We start from the raw sequence: 26,959 nt of genomic DNA, 5'->3' as shown, positions 1-26,959 counted from the left end.
AAGATAGTTCATTCGATTACATGAAATCAATCCCAACTCAAGAATATCCGCCCCAAACAATCATAGCATGTGATCTGTCTTTAAAAAGACAACCAAATGCAACGGTGGTACTGAAATTCTCGCGTTAGAGATTCCATAGTAAATCACGAGGGAAAACCAGGAAAAACCTCGTGATACTATCCCGACATCGTAAGTATTTGGGTTTACATTTAGTTTACTACTAACTCGATATGTTACTGATTTACTAATTGTGGTATTTTCTTTCTATTGACTTCCTCCTTTAATATGGGTAACCACATCCTACTGCATTCTACCGATGAATTTGCGACACAATTGGTTTCATTTAGCATAATTAGAGCCGCTTCTTTGATTTTTCTCTTTTTACTATCTGCTTCTTTTAGGACTATACTTGAATCTCTCCACTGAACTCTATGTTCATTATCCCATGCATGTTGACATATTTGAGATCTATCAAATTCTCTATTTTTTATATAAGACTGATGTTTATTTACTCTAACGTCTAATGGTCTTGACGTTTCACCTATATAAAATTGTTCGCATTCACAAGGTATTTTATAAATACAATTCTTTGTTCTTTCTTGTTCACTGTTAGGTTTAGTTTTAGATAGAATAGATCTCAATGTGTTTGTTGTTTTGAATGTTGTTGATATGTTGAATTTATTTCCTATTGTTTTAAGTTTCTCGGATAGTCCTTTTACATATGGTATTGATATTTTCCTCGTATTATTTCTTGTGAATGTTGTAGGATCCCGTTCTAAGTTGTTCTGTTCCATTCGATCCAATCTTGACAATTCCTTATTTATAAACGATATGGGATAATCATTTTTTAATAAAACAGATGTTAACAATTGTTTTTCTTCTAAAAATGAATTTTCGTTAGAACAAGTAATTTTGGCTCTATCTTGGATGTTATGATTTGATTTGTAATTGAGATATCTGTTGGTGTGTGTTGTTTTTCTATACACTTGAATCTCATATCCAGTATCCTTCTTTGAGACCAAAACATCGAGGAAAGGTAGGGTGTTTTTGTATTCCTTTTCCATTGTAAACTTTATTGTCTCTTCTTGATCGTTTATAATATTCAGGAACGTATCCAACAATTCCGATCTATGAGGCCATATGGAAAACACATCATCTACATATCTCCACCATACTGTGGGTTTTAAATTTTGTTTAGAAATGATATTAGTTTCGAAATCCTCCATAAATATATTAGCCAATAATGGAGATAAAGAAGAGCCCATTGCGAGACCAAAATTTTGTTTATAGAATTCATTATTTAGTTGAAAATAGGTATTATTAGTACATAATGTCAATAACTCCATTATAGCTGATACCTTTAGTCTTGTCCTAGTTGTTAATGTATTATCATTTTCTAATTTCGTTTTGATTATGTTTAAAGTTTTATCTAATGGTACATTTGTAAATAAACTGTTTATGTCAAAAACTTACTAAAATATTATTTGGATTAAATTCTATATTTGATAATTTGTTTAAAAAATGTGTATTTTTTATAAATGTATCATTATTATTTGCAAATGGTTTTATAATATTTAATAAAAATTTTGATAGTTCACTACAAGGAGAATTGATGGTACTACAAATAGGTCTAAGTGGAATACCTATTTGCTTTGTGAATTTTCGGTACTCCATAAAAATGTGGTGTCTTACTGTAATGAGGTGTCATTAATTTTCTTTGATAGTACGTTAGGTCATTTTTAAATTTGAATAAAGTTCTATAGATTTTGTTTTCCAGTGTCTTCGTTGGATCCTTCGTTAATTTGGTATAAGGTCCATTTGTAATTAGATCTGTAATTTTGTCCTCATATTGTACTTTATCCATTATTACAGTTGCATTTCCTTTATCCGCTGGTAGGATTGTTATGGAGTCATCATTTTTTAAAGTTTTTAAAGCTTTCATTTCCTCTTTGCTGATGTTCTGTTCAATTTTATTAGATTTTTTCAATTCAAGTTTGCATAGTACCCTATATTGTTCTTTTTCATGAGTTGGTAAACACTGGGATATTTTTTCCACTGCGCTAATTATGTCTAATTTTGGAATAGATGGATGAGTGACAGCATAGTTTAAACCTTTTGACAATACCAAATTCTCCGTTGCATTTAAATGTCTATTTGATAGATTGACAACTGTCGCTAATATGTCATTATTTCTATTTAGGTTATCAAAAGTATGTATACTATTTTGTTCTAAAAGAATATTAAATGTATTTAAATGTATATTTCTTTGTTTCTGATATGAATTTTGATAATATATGAATATACTTGATTATAAAAATGCCACAAGAAAATAGCTTCAGAACAACATTAAGTATACAGGATGTCCCGAAAAGATTGATCATAAATTATACCATAGATTCTGGGGTCAAAAATAGGTTGATTGAACCTCACTTACCTATATACAATAGTGCACACAAAAAAAGTTACAGCCCTTTGAATTTACAAACTGAAAATCGATTTTTTTTCATATATCGAAAACTCTTAGAGATTTTTTATTGAAAATGGACATGTGGCATTCTTATAGTAGCAACATCTTAAAAAAAATTAAAGTGAAATTTGTACATCCCATAAACATTTTATGGGGGTTTTGTTCCCTTCCCCCCAAATTTTTGTGTACGTTCCAATTAAATTATTATTGTTGCAGTATTAGGCAAACACAATATTTTTAATACTTTTTACCTCTTGGTATTTTTTCGATAAGCCAGTGTTTATCGAGATATTTTGAATATTTGTCGAATCCACCACATATTTGTATATGATTAAGTACGATTTATAATTTACGTTATTAGGTATATTTTGAAAAAGCAGCCACATCTCGATAAAAGGTGACTTATCAAAAAAAGACTAGGAGGCAAAAAAGTTTTAAAAACACTGTGTTTACCTAATGGTACCACAATAATAGTTTAGTTGGAACGTACACAAACATTTGGGGGGTTTAAAGGAACAAAACTCCCATAAAATTTTAATGTAAACATATTAAAAAACAAGCCGTATTCCGATAAAAACTGGCTTATCTGAAAAATACTAAGAGGCAAAAAGTTTTAGAAACGTTGTGTTTAACTAATGGTACCACAATAATGAATTAATTGGAACGTACACAAACGTTTGGGGGGGTTTAAGGGAACAAAACCCCCATAAAATTTTTATGGGGTGGACAAATTTCACTATAATTTTGTTTTGAGATGTTCCTGCCATAAGAATGCCCCATGTCCATTTTCAATAAAGAATCTCTAATAGTTTTCGATTTATTAAAAAAAAATCGATTTTCATTTTGTAACTTCAAAGGGCTGTAACTTTTTTATGAGCACATTTGTACTAAGGTAAGTTAGGTTCAATCGAACTATTTTTGACCCCAGAATGTGTGGTATGATTCATAACCAATCTTTTCGGGACACCCTGTATATTTCAGAGATTCACTTATTGCAAACATTTCTGCTGTATATATAGGGCTTTTCATCGATTGTCATTTGTTTCGAGCTTCTGTCATATGTTGTATAATCTGTGTATAATATTAATATGCACGGATTATACGACATATGACAGAAGCTCGAAACAAATGACTGTGAATGAAAAGCCCTATTGTTGCCTCATCTGGTAAAATGATTGAAAAATTAATAGTTTTGTGGTACTGTAATGTTATTATAAAGTTATTTATATTTTTAGAACCATTACTTACTGTACCACCTGGATTTGACAGAGGGCTTACATTCGGTAAAGATAATAGGACCTTACGTACTGAAGATGAAACGTTAGATGAAATTCAAGAAATCAAAAATGATTCACCAAATGTAGTTAATTTACTTAAAACTGTTCTAAAAGAAGAAGAACTATTGGGTAATTAATTTTGAATTTCTTTTAGAAAACTAATTAATATCAAAATTATTTTGGTAGGAGCATTTGAATCTGAATACGCCGTTGAATCAAATTCTAAGACAGTTGAGGAATTATTACCAGAAGAAGAAGAAATTCTGTCTAAAGAGACCCCAGTATTAATTATAAGTAAAACTGTTCCAAAAAACTTATATACACATGGTAGTGAATGGGCAATTTTACTTGATACATCCAAACCTGTAACTGATTTTAAGGAAAGGATACCAGAAATGGCTATTGAATATCCTTTCGAGTTGGACACATTTCAGAAGCTAGCAATTTTGCAGCTGGAACAGCATAATCATGTATTTGTAGCAGCTCACACTTCCGCGGGAAAAACAGGTAAATAATATTGGCAATTATATTATGTCTTTAAATTAGAACACATCTTATTAGTTTTTGTAAGTGTTTTAAATATATACAGGGTAGAACTCACTAACGAAATAAAATTATTTTGATCCTTGTTTTAAAAAATTATAAAAACGCTGACATCGGTCGATTTTTAAACGCTTCTATTTAGTTCAATAGTTTGCGTCAAATCTTTCGACGTTAATTTGACTCAAATGAATGAAAATTTGCAGACATTTGCATTCGTGGGAACAATACACGAATAGTCAATAAATTTTTTTTTATGTTTATTAATTGTTTAAATAATAAAAAACGATTTTAATGGAAAATGCTTAAATTCTCTTGTTTTTTACAATGTAAAAAACTTGAAACTTTTACAGATTGTAGCTAATTATATGAACTATACAATACGAATAAAGTTTCAAATTTTTTGCCGATTCCGACTACTTTTCATGTTAGTGCATCATACGTTTTATACATATTTTAATAATCATGATAATATATTTTAATGTTTGAAAAGTGTAAGACTAAAAAGTAAAAAATAAAAAAACATGAAAAAAAAATTTTAAGAAACGCTTTTCTTTAGTTACGAGTGACTAAAATTAAAAATATAAAAAAAATCAACCAAAAAGCAAAAAATAAAAAAAAATGAAAAAATCTAACACATTCGTTAAAGAAAAGCGTGGGGCGAAAACCATTTAATTCGATGAAGACGCGCCACGCTTTTCTTTAACTAATGTGTTAGATTTTTTCAATTTTTTTTATTTTTTGCTTTTTGGTTGATTTTTTTATATTCTTAATTTTAGTCACTCGTAACTAAAGAAAAGCGTTTCTTAAAAAAATTTTTTTCATATTTTTTTATTGTATATAAATTTGCACTGTTTAAACATAAATGTAAATGTACAGCTTTATTTTTAACGAAAAATACTGTATATTTTTATATTTGTTAAAAGCTCCTTAATAGCTTGATCTCAATAACCTGAACCTCAACGAACTATATCATGTAGATCCTAACCTAACTTAACCTAATCTAATTTAAATATTTACTTTTTTTGCAGTTGTAGCAGAATATGCTATAGCTCTTTCTCAAAAGCACATGACGAAGTCAATCTACACTTCACCCATTAAAGCACTTTCTAATCAGAAATACAGAGACTTTAAGGAAAAGTTTAATGATGTTGGACTTATTACTGGAGATTTTCAAATTAACCAAAAAGCATCTTGTCTTATTATGACAACTGAAATTTTACGATCTATGCTCTACTGTGGAAGTGATATTACTAGGGACTTGGAATATGTTATTTTTGATGAGGTATTGTATCGTTTTTGCTTTTAAAATTAGTTAAAGCTTGTGAAAGCGCTTATTTAATTTTATGCTTCTCGTAGAGGTAACTTAATTCTGAATGTCTTCTTCTTCTTCTTTTTGTATATACATGACTGTCTGTTTTTTCAATGTGCCTCCAGTAAGGTGTTAGTTGTTCTATCGTTTTCGTGGTCTTCCCACTGATCGTATTCCTATTGGGGAACCGTCTCTCGTCCTTACTACTCTATTTGTTGTTATTCGGCTTATGTGATCATTTCGATCTACTCTTCTGTTTCTTAGCCACTTATTAATGTTCTCCACCTTGCATTTCCGTCGTATACAGTCGGAAAAATGAAAGAATACCCATGAACGATCACATCAATCACTTATTTTGTATTTGCTGTCATTTTCTATAAATAACAAACGTTTGTTATAGAAAAAGACAGCAAATACAAAATAAGTGATTGATGTGATCTTTCATGGGTATTCTTTCATTTTTCCGACTGTATTTGTACTTCTAGTTCTGTCCCAGTGTCTTATCATCGATTTTTTGAAGAGTTTTCATTTCCGCTGTTTCGAGCAATATTTTTGTCCTCTCTGTGTCAAGTCGTGTTTCTGCCGAGTATGTCATTATTGATCTGATGACTGTTCTATAAATTCTGCTTTTCATTTCTTTTTCGATATTTTTATTTCTCCATGTTGTCATTCAGGCAACCTGCGACTCTGTTTGTTCTATTCACTTGTTCTTCCACTTCTCTTTCGAGTTTCCGTAGCTAGATAGTGTGATGTCTTTACATTTAAACTCCATTACTTGTTCCATTATCTGATCCTCTAGGTCAAATGTACATCTTATTGGATTCGCTGTTATAACCATTCATTTTGTCTATTTTAGAGAAATTAACGTGTTAAAATTTCTGGCGGTTATATTAAATTATTGCAGCATACGTTGTAAATCATCTATACTTTGAGAGATAAGTATTGCATCGCATCGTCTGCATAGCAGATCATTTTAAGTTGTTTTTCTCCAATTTGCACATGCCCATTGCCCCATTTGGTATCATTTTTTAGTTCTTACTCTTTTTATTATTTCATCCATGATAAGGTTGGACAATAAAGTTGTTCCAACTAACTGATCCAATAAATTGGGTCAGTTAGTTCATCCTCTACTTTTACTTTTATTGTGTTGTTCTGGTAGATATTTTCGATCGTTTTAATTATTCCTAGAGGTACCTCTCTTGAGTATAACAAATGGATAACGTCCTTTAATTTGACCCTGTCAAATGCTTTTTTAAGGTCCATGAAAAATAAATATGCCCGTTTGTTGTATTCTAATGCTTTCTCTTGAACTTGCCTCATTATAAATATAGTGTCGTTGCATGATCGTCCAGACCTAAAACCTTGTTCTTCTGCTAATGTTATAATTTCATCCAGTTTGTTTGTTATCACTTTGGTTGTTAATTTTAATGTTGTGTTTAATAAGTTAATTCCTCTGTAATTCTCCTGGCCCAATTTGTTTCCGTTTTTGAAGAGAGGTATTATCATGCTTGATATCCATTCTTGTGGTATTCTGTTTTGTTCTATTATTTTTTTATTCGTTTTAATAGTTGCTTAGTCAGATCTTGTCCTCCATACTTTAGGAGTTCGTTCGATATTCTCTCCTCTCCTTGAGATTTTCTATATTTTAATTTTCTTATTGCTTCCTTTACCTTTCCCTCCTCGATGTTTATTTCTTCGTTTGACACAACTTCAGGTGTTGGTGGTTCATTATCGTCGCCTTTAGTAAATAGAGATCGGAAGTAGTCTGCCCATATTTCCTTCTGAATGTGTTTCGTTTTTTTAAATTCGTTTATCTCTTTTCTTTGTCCTCTGATCACTCTTCATACTTCTTTTTGTGTTCCGTAGTAGTCGTGTTCTATCTGGTTTGAGAAACTCTGCCAGTGTTCCCTTTTTATTCGTTTGTAGCGGTTGTATGCCTGTTGTATTTGTTTTGTTCTGTGTTGTAAAAAGGCTTTCTTCTTTTCTTCACATTTTATCTTAACTTCCTATCTAAACCATGGGGTTTTCTTTTTTGATATGTTAGTGTTCGTTACTTTCCTCTCTTCAAGTGATTCTATTGCTGCGTTAATTATGTTATCTTTGAGTTTTTGTCAGCTTTGCTGATGTTATCATTTTCTAATATTTCATTCTCAGCAATCTTCTCTGATATTATTTTTCTGTATTCTGTGGATAGGGGATACCGTATTTAGTCCTTCGACTCTGATTTTTGTTTGTGTTGGTGCTGTTCTCTTGAGTGTGAAGTATTTCATAATGATTCCTATTTTACATAATACTAGGCTATGGTCGCTACCTAAATCTGCTGAGTTGATGTATGTTACGTCGATTAAATTTGATGGATGTATATCTCTGTTGGTTACAATATAATCTATCATAGATCTTTATCCACGGGTCTTATTGAATGAATATTTGTATTGGTCTTTGTGATCAAAAAATGTGTTGTTTATTCTAAGTTCGTTATTCGTGCAAAAGTTTATCATTAGTTCTCCATTTTCGTTTTTTACATTCTCATTATATTTTTACTTAATTCCGGGTATTACTTGGTTGTCTATTCGAGCGTTAAAATCCTCCGGTATTATTATCCTCCCTCTACTAATTGTTGTAATTCGTCATAAAAGATTTCCTTTGTTGTTTGAAGCTTGTTATTTTCTGGTCCGTATACTACGATGCTGTTTTGGTCTTCCTTCTCCATTATAATTTTTGCACATCAAATATGATGTGCAAAATAATTTTGAATTCTGTTCCACCAATGAACTTGCTTTTTCCCCTTAAAAGTAGAAAAAAATATTTAATTTCTCATCTTTATCGTTTAAGTATTTTAACTGTAATATCCATCGACTGATTTACAATGATTAATGGGATGTCAAAATATCTTATATTTAAAGCGGCTTCTGGAATTTCTTAAAAATATCGAATTTCATATAACAAACATTGATACTGCCACTTTGATGCGTATTCTGACGGATTTCCGTTTTAGCCTAACCGCCGTATTGACTTAGAGTTAGAGGACAATCAATTGCACAAAGAATGATAGTCCTCAAGTTTGGCCTCCTAAGTATCTCACGCAATTCTTTGGATCCACACTCATTTCGTACCACTAGCATACTGAAATAATCTAAGATATGTGACATTTAACACATAACTGAAAGCAGTGGTGCCAACAACTGCAAATGGGTCTCTTCTTATTTACGTGCCATCTCCGCGAGGAAGGTTGGCAATCATCATTGCTATTCTAACTTTTAACACTACAGCCCGAAAGAGTTCAGTTGAGCTGCATCCAAACCATTCTCTGAGATTTCTCAGCCAGGACATTTTTCTTCTGGTCTTTCTGGAATCTTTCCCTGCATTATTAATTTTAGGAGTCTATATCTGTCACCACGTGTTATATGACCCAAGTATTGCAGTTTTCTTATTTTGATGGAATCCAGTATCTTCCTGCTGTTCTCTATTCTTCTTAGTACTTCTTCATTGGTTATTCTGTCTGTCCAGGAGCTTCACAGCATTCTTCGATATGTCCACATTTCAAATACTTCCAATCGATTGAGACATTGTTTATTAAGAGTCCATGTCTCCACACCATACAAAAGAACAGAAAATACATAACACTTTACTACTCGTTTTCTTAGATTAAGGCTGAGGTCTCTACTATATAATATTTGTTTCATATTATTGAATGCACTTCTAGCATTTTCTATTCTAATTCTGATTTCTTTGGTATAATCGTTCATTAATGTTTGTCCCTAAATAGTTATAATTCTTAACTCGTTCTATCGTCTTTTATTTACGTGTAGATTGATGTTTCTAATATTTTTCTTTGATATAACCATGGATTTTGTTTACTTTATGTTTAGTGACAGACCAAATTCTTTACTCGTTGCAACAACCTTATCCAAAATTCTTTGTAGATCTGTAATATTTTCTGCTATTAGTATTGTGTCATCAGCATATATAAATCGGGTCACTCGATGAATTATACACGTTTGTGGTCTCGAATTTCCTAAACCTGTTGTCCGATTTGAGTGATTTTTTTAGTATGATATAGCCTTATTATTTAAGAATATCAACGTAACAATATTGTTGCTAGACAGGTAAATGTCATTTTATACCGGGTGTAACAATCATACTGTGATTTTTCCTTAAAGTTCGGAACACTGTGGAATATTATAGCATATATAAAATATTGAAATTAAAACTCAATTGTAGCCTCAGGCGTCCTTAACATTTACTTTTTTGATTCATTTGATTCATCAATTAACGGTGTTTTTAAATAAGTGCGACGAACTTTAAGGAGTAATTCTGCATGAAAAAATAATGAAGGTTTGCTTTATAAAGATATGCCCGCAAATGCTTCGTTTCCGAGAAACGGGATGTTGAGTTTTTTCTTACAAACTGACGATTTATTTGTTGCTCTAAAACCGGTTGAGATATGCAAATGGAATTTGGTACCATTAGCGTGCATACGGATATAAACATTTTAGATACATCCCGTATGCACGCCAATGGTTAATATAAAATTCTTATTTGTATGTCAAAAAATGAACAATAACTACCTCTTAAAACCTACCAAATTTCATTAATTTGCATATATCTCAACCGGTTTTACAGCAACAAATAAATCGTCAGTGTGTAAGAAAAAATTCAACATCCCGTATCTCGGAAATGAAGCATTTGCGGGCATATCTTTATAAAGCAAACGGTCATTATTTTTTCATACAGAATTACCCCTTAAAGTTTGTGGCACTTATTTAGAAACACCCTTAATTGATCAAGAACATGGCTAGTTGTTAAAGTACCTAACTTTTTTATTATACAACATAAGCAAATGAATCAAAAAAGTAAATGTTAAGGAAGCCTAAGGCTACAATTGAGTTTTCAATATTTTATCTATGCTATAATATTCCAGAGTGTTCCGAACTTTAAGGAAAAAACACAGTATGATTGTTACACCCGGTATAAAATGACATTTACCTGTCTAGCAACAATATTGTTACGTTGATATTCTTAAATAGTAAGGCTATATCATACTAAAAAAATCACTCAAATCGGACAACAGGTTTAGGAAATTCGAGACCTCAAACGTGTATAATTCATCGAGTGACCCGATTTTTGTGATCGCGAGTGTAAAATCTCACATATGGGTAGGCCATTTATTTTTATGCCTGCTACTTCATCTTCTAATGCTCTTTTGAATATTTCCTCTGAATATGTATTAAACAGTGATGGCGACAAGACACAGCCCTGTCTAACACCTCTTTTGATTTTTATTTTATTAATGTTTAAATTATTTATTCTTATGACAGCATCTTGATCATAATACAGATTATTTATTATTCTTACGAGTATATCTCGTGTGTCGATGTTCTTTGTTCTCAGTTTATTAACGGATTATGTTTCACCGTATAGAATTTGTGGTCTCTAGGAGACCAGAAATGGGGAGTTTGAAGGTTAAGAAAAGAGCTGTTTATTATTTATAAATTGAGATTTTTATTTATTAAATTTAATTGAATGTTTAGGTGCATTACATAAACGACAGAGAACGAGGACACGTATGGGAACAAGTTCTTATAATGCTTCCGGCACAAGTATGTGTGGTCTTGCTTAGCGCCACAGTACCGAATACAATCGAATTTGCGGATTGGTTAGGCAGAACCCATCAAAGAAAAGTTTATGTAGTGTCGACACATCAAAGACCAGTGCCCTTAAAGCACTTTCTTTATACGGGTAAAGGTGGAAGTACACGTGACAATAGGTTTATGATTTTAAACGCTGATAAGTGGATGTTAAACGGGTAAGCAAAAGTTCCCTTATTGAATTAGTTTTTAAAACAGATAAGAATCACCGTTTCGCTAGGTATATTTAGACCCATATTCACTGAAATCACTAAATGCATGTCAAAAAATGTTATAAAACGTATTAGGCGAAGCAACGAAGCACTAAAAATTCCAGAACCTAGGAATTTTGTGCAGTAAGATGAATCGTCATGCAACTTTTTGCATTCGATTCAGGAAAGTGTGTGAACTAAATTGATCTCCGGGAGATGAAAATTTCCATAAGAAAAATGCATTCAAATTCCGTTTTGAAGAGATGGAAAATGAAAAATTTAGAACTCAGGAAATACTGACGGAAATGAGGTCAATTTTTATATTCGGGGGTTTTGGAGGTCTTTGAACACGAATTTCATATCGGCGATGGTCTCCAAGGTACCTGGTGCCCAGGGTGGAACTCGTCGCTTAGAGTTTTATGTTATAATCATTTAAAGTCAGTCGATAACCATTAATCGGGTGTTTTGGGGATCGCTGAGTACGAACTTCATGACGACGATGGTCTCCGAGGTACCTGGTGCCCAAGGTGGAACTCGTTGCCTGGAGTTTTATATTATAATCATTCAAAATCAGTCAATAAGTATTACTCGGTACGAATTTCATGTCGGTGATGATCTCGGAGGTATCTGATGCCTATGGTGGAACTCGTCGCCTGGAGTTTTAAGTTATAATCAAAATCAGTCAATAATCATTACTCGGGGGGTTTTAGTGGTCGCTGAGCACGAATTTCATGACGGCGATGGTCTCCGAAGTACTTGATGCACAGGGTCGAACTCGTCGCCTGGAGTTTTATGTTATAATCATTCAAAATCAGTCAGTAAGCATTAGTCAGTTGTTTTGGGAGTCGCTGAGCACGAATTTCATGTCAGCGATGATCTCGGAGGTATCTAGTGTCTACCAGGTTCCATAGCTCCATATTGGCTTTATCACTAACTTGTATACTAGAATTGGATTGTACAAATTCAGTTGTGACCTTTTTCCTATTAGCCAGTACATTTTACTTAGTTTAAGATCCAACTGTTTTCTTTTCGTGAATATGTGTTTCTTCCACGTTAATCTGCGGTCCAAGTGAATACCTAGGTATTTTACATAATCCTTTTGTTGTAGTAGGTACTTGGTTATTTAATGAGACGGTTGGGCATGTACCTTTTCCATTAGTGAACGTTATCTGTACTGACTTGCTTTCGTTTACTTTAACTGTTTGTAACTGTTGTGAAAAGGGCGTAAAGAAGACTTAATGACGAGCAGCCATAGGCTGGAATGAAAAACAGGTTAAACACAACAAATCTTATTCTAGGACAAAATAATGGATATGAAAAGGCGGTAATATCCGGAAACACTGTGTTTTTGAGATATCACTGCACTTCACTGATTCTCACCATTACATTTCAAGATAGCGAATGTTCGATTTGGAAAATATCACCACGCCACGGACATGGTGTTCATTTTTTTCGAATCCTGGAAAAGGTAATAAATATTTTTGAAAAAATGCCTAGCCGGGTAAGATGATGAAAAATGCCCCCAACTCTATTCGAATTCTATATAGGTCATCGTTTAGTACATATAAAGAAACTCACCTTCTGAAATTTTTAACCCCCTTGGTGGTCACGTGACCCACCTGGTCACGTGACCCATCTAGAGCCTAATTAGGCTACTAAGACATTCGTCCTCACGAAAAAAATTTGTAACGTGTATTTCTGCATAATGTTTCGCCCTGAATTTTTTCAGATTTTTAAAATTGGTGAAATGTACTTTTAAAAATAAAAAACGCATTTTTTCGCTTTTTTTTTCGCTTTTAATATAATTTTATACAGGATGTTTAAAAAAAGGTAGCCCCGTGACTAGAATAGGTAAAAAATGAAAATAATTTGGGGTTTGCTTAATAAAAAGTTTTTGTAATGCCATCCATTTTCAAGATTTTGTTGAAGACAACAAAATTTTACACATTTTTTACGATTTTGCCGAAACTACTGGCGACATTGTAATAAAATTTGGCTGGCGCGCATACGGGTAATAATCTGAACTTTTTAAATAAAAAAAGATGGTACGCCACTGACATATTTCAAATTAACAATCATTTTTGAATTCCTCGTTCAATTTGTGACAAAAAATCTATCTTCTTATTTTTTCATACGACGCGCCATTTTTATGCAAGAAATAAATCATCTTAACCCTTACAAAGTATTCGAACTTCTATGTATGTACAAAGTATTCGAACTTATATGTATTTACATCTACCTACATTATTATTATACTCATAACTCGTACACCCATATAAAAACTTAATTCCAATACTTTGGAAGCGTTAAGATATTTTATTTTTTGCATGAAAACGGCGCGTCGTATGAAAAAAAGGGAAGATAGATTTTTTGTCACAAACTGAACGAGGAATTCAAAAATGATTGTCAATTTGAAATATATCAGTGGCGTACTATCTTCTTTTCTTTAAAAAGTTCAGACCATTACCCGTATGCGCGCCAATGATAAATATAAAATTCTTAATTGTATGTCAAAAAATGCATAATAACTGCCTCTTAAAACCTGCCAAATTTTATTACAATGCTGCCAGTAGTTTTGACAAAATCTTAAAAAATGTGTAAAATTTTGTTGTCTTTAACGCCCTGTATCTTGAAAATGGATGGCATTACAAAAACTGTTTATTAAGCAAACCCCTATTATTTTTAAATTTTTTAAGTACCTATCCTAGTGACGGTGTTACCTTTTTTTAAACACCCTGTACAAACATATCAAAACGCGAAAAAATACGGTTTTTTATATTTAAAAGTACGTTTCACCAATTTAAAATTATGAAAAAATTCACTGTGAAACACTATGCAAAAATACACGTTATAATTCTTTTCGTGAGAACAAATGTCTTTAAAAAATTGTCCTAAAATTTAAATTTACCGCCAAAAATGAAAAAAAAAAAATTCGAACAGACCTTTTTTAAACTTTCAACTTTTTTGTTTAAAGTTTTTCGCTAGCTGTCGATGCGGGTGAGATAAAAACATAAAAAGACTAATTAGACTCTAAGTGACAGAGTAAGAAGTGACTAAATACGAGCGAGATGTGGAATAGAAGAAATAAACATGCGGACCAAAAGAAGAAAGATACAATGGAATAAACACATAGAAAGAATGACAGAAAATAGAGTAGTACGAATAGCAAGAGACAAATCGCCAAATGGAAGCAGATTATTGGGACGACCGAGGAAAAGATGGTCAGACAATGTCAATTGAGGCTAAAAACTGAAGTAAAACAGGCATTGAGCCTATTTACAAAGTAGGAAGAAGAAGAAGAAGACTCTAGGTAGGTCACTTGACCACCTAGGGCGCTAAACATTTCAGAAAGTGAGTTTCTCTATATGTGCTAAACGGTGACCTATATGGAATTTGAATCGAGGTGGGGGCATTTTTCATCGTCTTACCCGGCTAGGCCCTTTAAACGCAGAATGAAAGATTACATCATTACCGAGAGTTGAAAGTTCCTTAGAATAAACAAAAGGTTTCTTTTGAATGAGGTGTTTGAAATTAAAAATCACACTCAAGTTTCTCTTCTTTTTCACCCCTGTAACTTATCAGAATAAACATTATAGAAATTTTTGAGGGACTTTATACCCTCGGTAGTGATGTAATCTTTCATTATGCGTTTAAATTTTTTAAAAATACTTAGTTTTCTCAGGCTTCGAAAAAATGAATGCATTTAAACAGCATTAGAGCCGAAAGTTTGCGCCTATCCCCTTAAGAGCAAACAGTAGCGATCAACAGGTAACAACTTCGGGAGATAGTATCATACCTTTTTTCGTAAGGTCTGCGAAACTTTGGCAGCAGTGGTAATCTTTGACATTATCTAAGATTAATATTTTGACAATTTAACTCATAGGCGCACTAAATGGAAGTAATAGAAAACAATTTTGTTATTTCGCTTATTCCCCGTTAGAGGGCGTTCTATCCATACTGCGATATAAATTATTTTAATTTATATCGACAATCTACGGTCGGAATGGTAAAAATCTGTCTTCCTTAGAGCCTCCTTGACAACAGGTAGACCTAGAAATAGTGCTATCGGGGGATGGAGGAAGACAGATTTTAATCAAAACGAAACCGTAGATTTTCTTATTTTCTTTCTATATATATTATTTCTTAAAATAAAATATTTATAAAAATAAACCAAAATGAGTGAAAATTTTATGTTCATAGGTATTTGCACGAAATAATAATAAATAATCATTTCGTTGTGAAGCGAAACAAGAGCCGTCTTATTTTATTTAGTTCATAGAGCGCCAAAGCCACTCTAACTTTATATACTCGCATTAGAATTCGAAATATTTTTACGTAAAATATACTTACCTACCTACATATAAACTAAAACTCACAATTAACAACAATCTATTATTTCAAAGAGGCCAACAACTTATACAACAGCAACAAAAATATAATAAATTAACTATCAATAAACACTACTTTTCTAAGAAACAACAATAACGAATTCTTAAATTAACACACTACTGCTCTGAACAGATATCGATAAAGATGACAAAACAGATTAGAGAAAATCTGACGCAGGTTTGTCAAAATGACAGTGATAATTTCTCTATGTTGCCTAATTAGTTATTAGTTATAATATTTTCGATTTCTTGTTAGAAATAAAACATTTTAGTAGTTCCAAGATTACACAAAATCTAGGCATGGGATAAAAAAGTTTATTTGAAGAAAGTTTATTTTTTTGTTCTTCTTAATGGCGGTACAGGCTCGTTTTTTTTTAATATTGTATTTAATTACATAGTAATTTCCACATACTAAAATATTTCTCAATTTGGGCTCTGTACCGCCATTCTTTATTATATTACGATTATGTGTGCCAAATATCTCGACAAAATATTCAAAATTACAGCCGCAATCTTGGGACGCATTTGTTGCTACCTGTTGATCGCTACTGTAGCCTCTTAACTGCGGTTTTTGGTTAACACTTATTACTATCAATTACTATATTATATAAATTGATTCAATAATATTCTTCGAAGAATGATACGATGCGAACATCCAAATAGGTACGATACAAGCGAAGCGAATATTAGCGGTTGTAGCGATGGTGCGGTTTGAGACTATGCGGCTGACCTATATGACAACTTTTAGTCAACTGCTCTCAAACTGGCGGCAATATCCCAAATTTTAGCGGCTAAAGACCGATTATATTACTTCTGGGATCGGAATATCGGTTTGTTTAGAATATTATTTTATACCGAGTGAAACTTAATTTCACCAGTAACCAAATCTTTATTTTATCGAGATTGGTGTGGAGCAGTTGCCAAGCGATGTACGGGTTTGAGTGAGCTCCGCAAAGGATTGCTGTGTCGTCTGCACATGGGGCTGTGGTGATGTTTTGACTTGGAGGATCTGCTGTGTAGAGTAGGTAGAGAACAAGTCCAAGGGCACTATACTGAGGTACTCCAGATTTAATTGGATATAAGTTAGTGCACTGATCCTTTACTTTTACACGGAAAGATAGGACTTGAGGATTAGAAAGTAGTTGAGAGGAAGGACCTGTCTTTTTATAGCAAGCCAGTGTGACAGACTTTATCAAAAGCCTACGAGACATGAGACATCCAAAAAGGCTTCATAACAATATTTCTTCTCTTCTAAGGTTTTGTTAATGGAATTTCAGATTCGGTGAATTTGCTCAGTGGTAACATGTTGTCTAAATCCAAAAGGTGATTGGGTATTAGCTACTGTTCCACGAGGATTGGCTGTAATCTGTCTAGTAGTAGTTTTTCAAAAACCTTTGACATTACTGAAAGTAGACTGATAGGTCTATATGGGTCTATAGGAGTTAACTTCGTCTACAGACTTGCTTGGTTTGGGTATTAAGATCATTTGTGCTACTTTCCACAAACCAATTCTTAAGGTTGCGTTAAAAATCTGTGTTAAATATTGCACTTCTTTCTTGGAAAGTTTTTTTTAGAAGTGTTGCAGTGATTAAGTTGAAACCTGAGGACTTTTTGGATTTAGATATGTTTGGATTTTGTTGAAAACTTGTTTGACAGTGAATTTCTCCAATAGTGCTTCTAGTTGGTATGGATATTCTAAATACAATTGAATATTACCTTCTGCATCAGGGTTGTCGTTCTGAGCATGTGGTTGGAACACTTTCTCCAGGTATATGGCAAAGACTGTGACTTTTTCTTTGATACTTTTAGCCCATCGTCCGTTACTGGCCCGGATAGGCAGATGAGAGAGTTGTGGTCGGTTAATATATATGAGGTCGATTAATGAGGTTTCCGTGGCAGATAGTTTTTGTAGATATCGTTTTATGTCGTTGTTTTTATTGTTGTTTAACAAAGTTTTTAATCGTGATGTAGCTTGGTTTAATATATTTTTATCCTGGAGTGCGCGGATTCTTTGTCATATTTTCCTTAGTTTTAGTTTTTCTGCGATTTTTTCTTTTATTTCGTTGGGTAAGTCTTTTTTGTATGATTGCTTTTGTGTATATAGGTGTTGAGTGCTAGCCAGCATCCTGAATTATCCTATTTAATTGATCTACTGCTTCGTCAATATCGCCCTCACATTTTAGTGGGATGTTTAGATCCAGTCTGTCATCAAGAATAGACGGAATTTAATCCAATTGGTACATTTATCAGTGAGATTTGGCGGAGGTTCTGTTTCGATGACATTTGTGGATATCATGACCAAGACAGGAGCGTGGCAGGATGAAAGATCGAAACAATATTTTGCTGTCTGGAATTCGAGTGGTATTCCTTTGGTCACACAGAAATCGACCAAGTCTAGAATTTTCTTTGTGGGCTAATAGGTGGGTTCGCCAGTGGATATATATTTAAGGTTGTTGGTTTCCATTGCCATATATAATTGTCTACCTTTCGTGGTTATTACTCTGGACCCCAGTATGTGTGTTTTGCTTTATAATCGTCGCCTGCTAGAAACTTGTTTTTAAGTGTGTTGAAGAATTCTTGGTATTGATTTTTGGCTATGGTATGTTGTGGTGGACTGTATATTGCAGTTATTGTTAAGAGGGACCGTTCCAGTCTTCTATGCTAATACTTGTTGCTTGTATATAGTCTCTTTAGACTTATTTAATCCGTGTTGTTTTATCGATGACTAGATTATGAATGCAATTCCTCCATGTACAGTGCCATCTGGATGTTTGGCTAGTTAAAGAACAAGAATGGGAGCAATATTATATATATATATATATATATATATATATTCATTTTTTTTCTTCGATGTGATGACTGGGGGAACGTAACCCATTTGTCAAACCACAATATGTATATTCATTTTACCACTAAATTAAATATATGGGGAAATTTATTCATCTATAAACACGGTAAAAGTCGTTTATAATAATTAAAAGTTCAACAAATTTTTAAGATGATATCAACAATATTCTTCGTCTAATGTTACTTACAAACGTGTACGCGTTTTTTATTTAATAAAATAAAAAAAAATTATATGTTGTACTCATTACACTATGAAATTAATTTATAATGATTTGAAGTTATATATTTTAGATTTATCAAAGCTAAAGAATCCATGAAAGTGGATCCTCATAAAAATTTTAATCAAAGATTGAGCCCTGCCCAAGAAAAAACCTTATGGTCGGGATTAATTTCCCATCTTAAAAAGAACGATCTTCTTCCAGTAGTGGCCTTTACTTTTTCGCGACAAAAATGTGACAATAATGCTACGAATTTAACAAGTTTGGATCTTACGACACAGAAAGAGAAAGCACACATAACCTTATCATTTAATAGATGGATCAGGTAAGTATAATAATATAAATAAAAGTATTAAGATCTACAATATTGAAAACGATGTTTTAAGATACATCCATGATATTTTACAGTGACCTTTGCAAACGTGTCGGAGCCATATACATAATAAGGATAGACAAGGCATACTGAGCAAAATAGCATAACGCGCGGGCAGTCGATCGGTGGTCTCTCTATCTCATTTAACCAAACGATCCCGCGCACGTAACAGACAAAGATGGCTAGACCACTCAAAGTGAATATTGGTCAATGACATCCTCAATATCTGCGTTACACCTCGATGCATAGAGCGGCCCATACCCTACCTAGTCTATTTTTATTATGTCTATGGTCGGAGCACATTATTCGCTCCATGCATGACTGACACGACATCTAGCGCCTACACCTGACATTTTTTTAAATCACAATTTGAGGTTAAACATAGGATAAATACAGTGATATGGAAGAGTGGGGATATGACGTACGGTTAATTGGATGGGCTTGGTTCCACTGACAAAAACGCACTATCCAATATGACGGAACAACTCTTTGGTAGTATATGTTCCATATAAAATATATAATTATAAAAATATATTATATTATATAAATATATAAATAATTCTTCTTCTTATCCCCATTCTGGATATGATGACTTTGTTGGTTGCCATACATAATATTTGTGTTGAGGTATTTTTATACCATGCTCTCAGGTTAGCAAGCAAGGATATTTTTCTTCGTCCTGGGGCTCTTTTTCCTTCACTTTTACCTTGTTAAATGCATTGAAGTAGCGCGTATCTGCCTTGATTTCTCATTATATGTCCCAAGTACTGCAGCTTACGGCCCTTCACGATTTTGACTAAATCTGCGGTTGTGTTCATCCTCCGTAGTACTTCTTCATTGGTGACTTTGTCTATCCATGGTATATTCAGGATCCTTCTGTACAACCATAGCTCAAACTCCTGAAGTTTCGATAGAGTTTCTACCTTCAATGTCCACCTTTCTACTCCGTATAGAAGCACTGAGTACACGTAACATTTAAGAAGCCTTATTTTTGTTTTTAGGGTGAGGGTATGGCTCTTGAACACATAGCTCATAGTCAAGAATGCACTTTTTGCCTTTCCGATGCGGCATCTAATCTCTTGAGTATTGTCCCACCACTCATTGATTATAGTTCCCAAGTAGTTGTATTGTGAGACACGTTCAATTCTCATTTGGTTCATATACAGATTTGCTCCAGTTATGTTTTGCTTGCTGATGATCATTAGCTTGGTGTTGCTGGTGTTTATATCTAGTCCATATGTTCTACTTGTTTCCTTTATTTTGTTCATTAAGTTTTGCAGCCCTTATATGGTATTGGAAAACACTATTGTATCATCTGCATACCACGGGTTACTGAGCTTGACTCCATTTATTGAAATGCCTTCATCAATATCTTTTAGAGCCTCCTAAAAAATGTGCTCTGAGTACAGATTGAATATCAGCGGTGAAATTATGCATCCCTGTCTCACTCCCCCTAAAAATTTGACCTGATCTGTATATTCTCCATCTATTCGGAGCACTGCTGATTGATTCCAATACAGGTTAGCTATTATTTTCAGATCTCTTCCGTCAATCCCTATCCTCTTCAGCACTTCCATCATTTGTTCATGCCTGACTATCGAAAGCCTTCTTGTAGTCAATCAGGCATGCAAAAACATCACAGCTGACATCTCTACATTTCTGAAACAACACCTGCACGCTTAATAAAGTCTCCCCCGTACCAACGGCGTTCACAAATCCAAACTGATTGGGCGCAATTTGTTCTTCGCATTTTCGGTAAATTCTATTGTGGATGACTTCTAAAAATAGCTTCAGCAGATATATAAATAATTAATTAATAACATATATTCCATATATAACATATTAAAATCCTGCCCGTCCCCATAAGTATTGGATATGACACAGTGTCAAATCAAGTGGTCCCATTTAGTAAATACAAAAGCATTGTTTATGTTGTATCCCATGTCTTCCCATGTTAATTATTGTGAAGTTGCAAATTAATAATAATTAGTTTTTACGATCTTTTTTAATTTATATATTAATGGATGTAGTATTAAGGCCGGCCGTTGTATGAAAGAGAGGTCCCCAAATGCCGGCGCAACAGAGAGAAAAGATTCTTTCCCGAGAGATGCTGCCTCTATCGGAGAAATAACGCAATAGATATCTAAGCGAGGCCGCAAACGGCAGAATTTTTAGTGAGTCGATAGTTTAGTTAAGTACAGAGAGTATGCAGGTGCGGCCTCGCTAAGATGACTCGAAATCGTTTTATATATCAGGTGCGAACTTTTAATTTTTTAGTAGGCGGTTTAAGGACGGGGTCTCGCTGAAAATTTTACTTGGATAAATACTGTGCTCGTATCTCGTGGTAAAATCTAAACCAAAAGTATTGGAGAAATCTATTTTAGTCCATGTGGTGAGACCGCTCCCGTCTGGGAAAATTTCTGATTCGGTTTCTTTGTGGATTCCTATTCAAACATGTCCCCTCTAAACAAATCTGAAGGGTGCCGGGCGGAATTTTTGGGCAGAAACTGTTTAAACAATTTTTATAAACAAATAGAAAAGATCACGTTTTTTTGCCCCGGAACATATATTTTTAAGTTTAGTGGGTCATTCTAAACAAGAAAGGTATCTTGTAATTTTTTTCAAAAATTGATAGTTTTCGAGTTATAGGCGATTTAAAATCTGAAAAGTGCGAAAATGCTCATTTACGAGGCCTAAAAACTCATATTTAAATTAGAACTTTTGAGGTTGCCAGATTCTTAAATTGAAGTTTAAACATTCAGCTTGAAGATTCTAAAGAGTGATTGTGTCTAACCCTAATTTAAACCGTCGTGTTTTAATTGTTAAATATACATGTCCATCCGATTTTTTTGTCGGTGCGGCGCGCTCTATTTCAAAAATCTCCAGTTTTCCTCCAAAAAATATTTTTTCTAGATTTTTTGGGACATTTTAAATAAAATAAGTTTCTTGACATTTTTCTCAAAAGTTAACAGTTTTAAAGTTATAAGCGATTTAAAATCCAAAAATGCGTTTTGGCATTTTTCGGATTTAAATCGCTTATAACTTTAAAACCATTAACTTTGGAGAAAAATGTCAAGAAACTTATTTTATTTAGAATATCACAAAAAATCTAGAAAAAATATTATTTGGAGGAAACTAGAAGATTTTTGAAATAGAGCTCGCCGTACCGGCAAAAAAATCGGATAAACATGCATATAACAACTAAAAAAAAACGGTATAAATTAAGGTTAGACGCGATCACTCATATGTGGACCATATAGAACAATTTGGTGTTGCAGGAAAACTTTTACTTCGGATGTCTGGGTTGAACCTTTTTTGGACCAATTATAACATACTACCTCCGTAACTTTGGAACCGTTCATTTTAGAAGGGTTATGCATAGGACCTTTTTTGTTTCAAATTTAATGTAGAACAATTTTGTATAGAAGGTTGTTCATGCTAAATCGCATAGTTTTAGAAATATTGACGAAAAACGTAAAAAACTACGAATTTACCGATTTCTCCCCCCTCTCCCCCCCAAACCCGACGCTCAAAATGGTGTGACTTTTTTCTGAACATTATGTGGACCATATAGAACAATTTGGTGTTGGAGGATAACTTTCACTTTGGATGTCTGGGTATGGGTCTAACTATACCATACTATATTCCCTAAAATAAAATGTTTCATCATAACGGCTGACCTGAGTAAAAATCACTTATTTATAAGTTAAATTTGAATTATAGGCTTGGATCTCGCGTACAAAAAAGAAGTTGATTAATAACAAGCTGAAAATTTTTAACTTAACTGTGTCTAGTCGGACAAACTTTGATGTACGGGAACACTGAAACAGGCGAAGCTTTAATTGTGGAACAGGTTAAAAATTTGGAACATCAGACTACGAAAACGTTCCATGTATTTTGTCTGACAGAACTTCCAACTGATTTGTTACGATTTCATTAAACTCTTATGCAAAAATCAGACTGGTATTATCACCAACTGGGCATTTTAATAAGTTTAACACGAAGAACATGTCAAATGGCAGGAATTATATTTTTGATAAATAGCAATATGATTTTTGCATGAGAGTTTAATGAAACAGTAACAAATCAATTGGAAGTTCTGTTCGAAAAAATACATGGAGCGTTTTCGTAATCTGACGTTCCAAATTTTTAAACTGTTCTACAATTAAAACTTCTCCTATTCTTCTCCTGAAAAAACTTCTCCTGAAAACTTAGTGAAAACAGAGAAAATTTAGTGAATTGCAAATATTTAATTCAAAAGAAACTTTTTATTTATTCTAAGGGACTGTCGGCCCTCGGCAATAACGTTTTCTTTCATTCTGCGTTTAATTTTTTTAAAAATACTTATTAGTTTTCTCAGTATTCGAAAATAATGAACACATTTAAAACACAGGAAAATTTTGAGAGGCGACATTTTGCGTCTTTCCCCTTAAATTTTTTTGCAACATGAATGAAGCACCCTGTGTATTAAATTAAAAATATACATTCAAGTAAATAAACAATAATATTTTGTTATATCAAAGTTTTCAAACAAATTTTATATAGGGTGTCTGCATAACTAGCAACCATATGGTTTCAAATTAATTTTATTAATTATTAATTTTAATTATTATTAATACATTATTAATTTTACGGGAAAAGGTAATACCCAAGTTAAATACATAATCATAATTCATAGAGTATGTGTTTACTTAAGGGTAATTATCATTAGAGTAAAAGATTCACTTTATAGGAGTAAAACTGCTAAGTTGCGTTATGGGTACTAATTTATGTTTCTAGTCGTCAAGGAGTGTGATTTGATGTTTGATTTTCATATGGCAAGCGTAATTCAATCTATCTACATACTTCAAAGAAAAAAATTAGGAAGGGACAATAAAATGTAATATATTTTAGACGGAGTACGTTCAACATTTCAGGACGGGAATAATAATCATTTTTTCAGTAATAACACAATATTTGATTTTTGAGATTTCTCTAGCTGTTCATGAAATAAATAAAATTGTATATAAAAAATGATTATCTCATTTAAAATAAATATTTCTTATTTACCAATCCTTCGGTTTGGCGCCCCATTGGGGTTACGCACGCGTGCACCGCACGCGTTGCACGCCCGGTTACGGGGCCCTGATATTATTCCAAGTACGCAATAATGAACCACCCGCATCCCTCAAAACGGTATTACTCTCTATACAGTACCGAAATTTCCAAAGGAAAGTTTCAAACGGGCCATACCGCTCCTGAATTTTGCACATGTATATAATATTTTTCGTAGCGCCATCTTATACATAATGGCTACATTAACAGAGCTTAGATTCTTACAGATTCCTATACTGTATTCGTATTATATGTCGAATATTTACGTTTCACATGCCAATTTCTATTAATTTCAGAAATTTATTTTAAAAGTACACCACGCAAAAAGTACTTTATTAATTCACATTTTTTTAACGTTATATCCTTCCATTACTTCTACTGTAGTGCTAAACGGAATTTTATCATGAAATTCATTTAAATACTTAAGTAATTTAGATATAAACGCTCTTATATTTATTGAGAAAAAAGCAAAACTTTCACATTTTTTTATAAACAATACACAACAGGTAGGATAACAAAAATATGGCTGGAACTAGCGACATATATTGTTAGTAGGTTAAGCATTTTTCGGTATACATATATGCTCTAGATTATGAGTGGTGTACTTTATAAAGGTGATGGGATCGGCTATACTTATAACATTACCAATGGCCGGCCTTAAGAACTGGGTTTCTAAAAATTGATTACAATTTATCTTTTCAATTACAGACCCATAAGCATTGTTTCTACATTCGGGAAAGTGATTGAAAAGGTGATCAAACAACAATTATATTCTTATTTTGAGTCTAGAAGTTATTTTAGCAACTCGCAATATGGATTCAGAAGTGCTCGTTCTACTACAAACGCGGTATATAATATTGTGAGCGAGGTGATTGAGGGGCTTGAACGTGGCAATCGCATAGCAATTTCTCTCTGCGATTTGTCGAAGGCTTTTGACTGCGTTTCACATGACATTTTGCTCCACAAATTAAATTATTATGGAATCAGAGGTATCCCTCTTAAGCTTATCTCTTCGTACCTATGTGGCAGACACCAGGCTGTAGTGTCTAAAGGTCATCTCTCCGACTTTCGACCCGTAAAACATGGAGTCCCACAAGGTTCGGTCTTGGGACCTCTTTTATTCATTATATATGTCAACGATTTGCCTCATTTCATATCTCCATACAAATCAGTACAATTTGCGGATGATACGACATACATAATATCAGGTAATAATAATGAGGATTTAAAAATGGCTTACGAGGAAGTTTCTGATAAATCTAGCACATAGTTTGCTGCGAACAAACTAAAACTTAATACTGAAAAAACGCAGGACTTGATTATATCTGCAAGTGGTTTACATGGCGATCCAGATGCCAAAGAGACTGCTAAACTATTAGGAATCCCCATAGACAATCGATTGAACTGGTCGGCTCATATTTCACAAGTAAAGAGGAAGCTGTCTAGTTCATTGTTTCTTATTCGTCAACTAGCAAGGGTTGTCAACTTTGAGACATTGAAAGTGACATATTTTTCTTTATTTCACTCACATCTAAGCTATGGATTAATCTTATGGGGCAATTCAACACATGCTCTTCAAATTTTCAGAATGCAAAAGAAAGCTATCCGGATTTTGGCAGGGGTTAGTTATCTGGAACATTGCCGACCTCTCTTCATCAAATTAAAAATGATGCCGCTACCTACTCTGTTGATATATCAAGTTCTGACTGAAATTCACAGAAAACGGGCCCATTTAATAAAGCAGTCTGATGTTCACGTTCACATTACGCGAAACTCTCACTATTTGCGAACAAATCGCTGTAGATTGCGTCTTTCAGATAAAAATTGTCTTAATTATAACTATTAAAATATTTTACCAAAAGATATTAAACAGCTAAGCTGTAACAGTTTCAAAAAAGTCATAAAAAGTATCTGTTGAAACATTGCTTTTATTGCTCGGAAGAATATATGACGCATTGCAGAACATTCACTGAAATGCTTACCGTGTCACAAAATATTTTTTGTTAATCTATGTTCTTGTTTGTAATAATTATAAGTTATGTTTTATATTTCTATTTTATATACCTTGTAATTTTTATATACCTTATAATTTTGACTTGCTACAAACAATATTTTTGTAAAGTAGTTAAATAAATCTATCTATCTACCAAACAGAACAGAAAGGGAAAATCTATCCTCGTTTTTAAACTGAGAGGAGTAATTCAAATTTACCTAGCTGTAATGTTTGTTTGTAATTGGTCCAGCTGTATAGACGGAGAGCTAGAGCCGAAAAATCATCGTCATAAGTAATATGGAGTTTGGCATGTGAAATGTGTCTATTGTATATTGATAATTATGACCCCTTTCAGGCTGACATCTCAGTGGATACGGGAAGTAGCAATAGGGGATGAAAGGGGAAAGTTAGTGTAGTCATTAAAGGTTTTCACCTCCTATTTTGGTAAACCTCCATCGATTTGCATGAAAATTGGTGACTAGTTAGAGCATACCTCAAGAAATAAAACTGATTTGGTGCCAACTTGCACTTTTACCCTGGGGGTGGATACCACCCCTTCTCGGGGGTGAAAACTATTTTATTAAACATAACCCCACAAATCGATAGAGGGA

The 26,959-nt window shown here is 33.2% G+C and overlaps 1 protein-coding gene across 1 annotated transcript in view; it reads left to right on the top strand.

Moving 5' to 3' along the window:
- The window catches only part of LOC114339120 (helicase SKI2W), a 127,876-nt gene that overhangs the window by 21,795 nt on the left and 79,122 nt on the right, over positions 1 to 26,959 (top strand). Inside the window, exons 3-7 of the mRNA XM_028289750.2 lie at positions 3,703 to 3,873; positions 3,931 to 4,251; positions 5,316 to 5,569; positions 11,128 to 11,402; positions 18,962 to 19,213. Of these exons, the coding sequence (XP_028145551.2) occupies positions 3,703 to 3,873; positions 3,931 to 4,251; positions 5,316 to 5,569; positions 11,128 to 11,402; positions 18,962 to 19,213 (1,273 nt within the window). The remainder of the gene's footprint in view (positions 1 to 3,702; positions 3,874 to 3,930; positions 4,252 to 5,315; positions 5,570 to 11,127; positions 11,403 to 18,961; positions 19,214 to 26,959) is intronic.

Source organism: Diabrotica virgifera, chromosome 4, assembly GCF_917563875.1.
Source record: "Diabrotica virgifera virgifera chromosome 4, PGI_DIABVI_V3a".
Taxonomy (NCBI): domain Eukaryota; kingdom Metazoa; phylum Arthropoda; class Insecta; order Coleoptera; family Chrysomelidae; genus Diabrotica; species Diabrotica virgifera.
The sequence above is the reverse complement of the archived record's forward strand: the minus strand, read 5'-3'. Positions and strand labels throughout refer to the sequence as shown.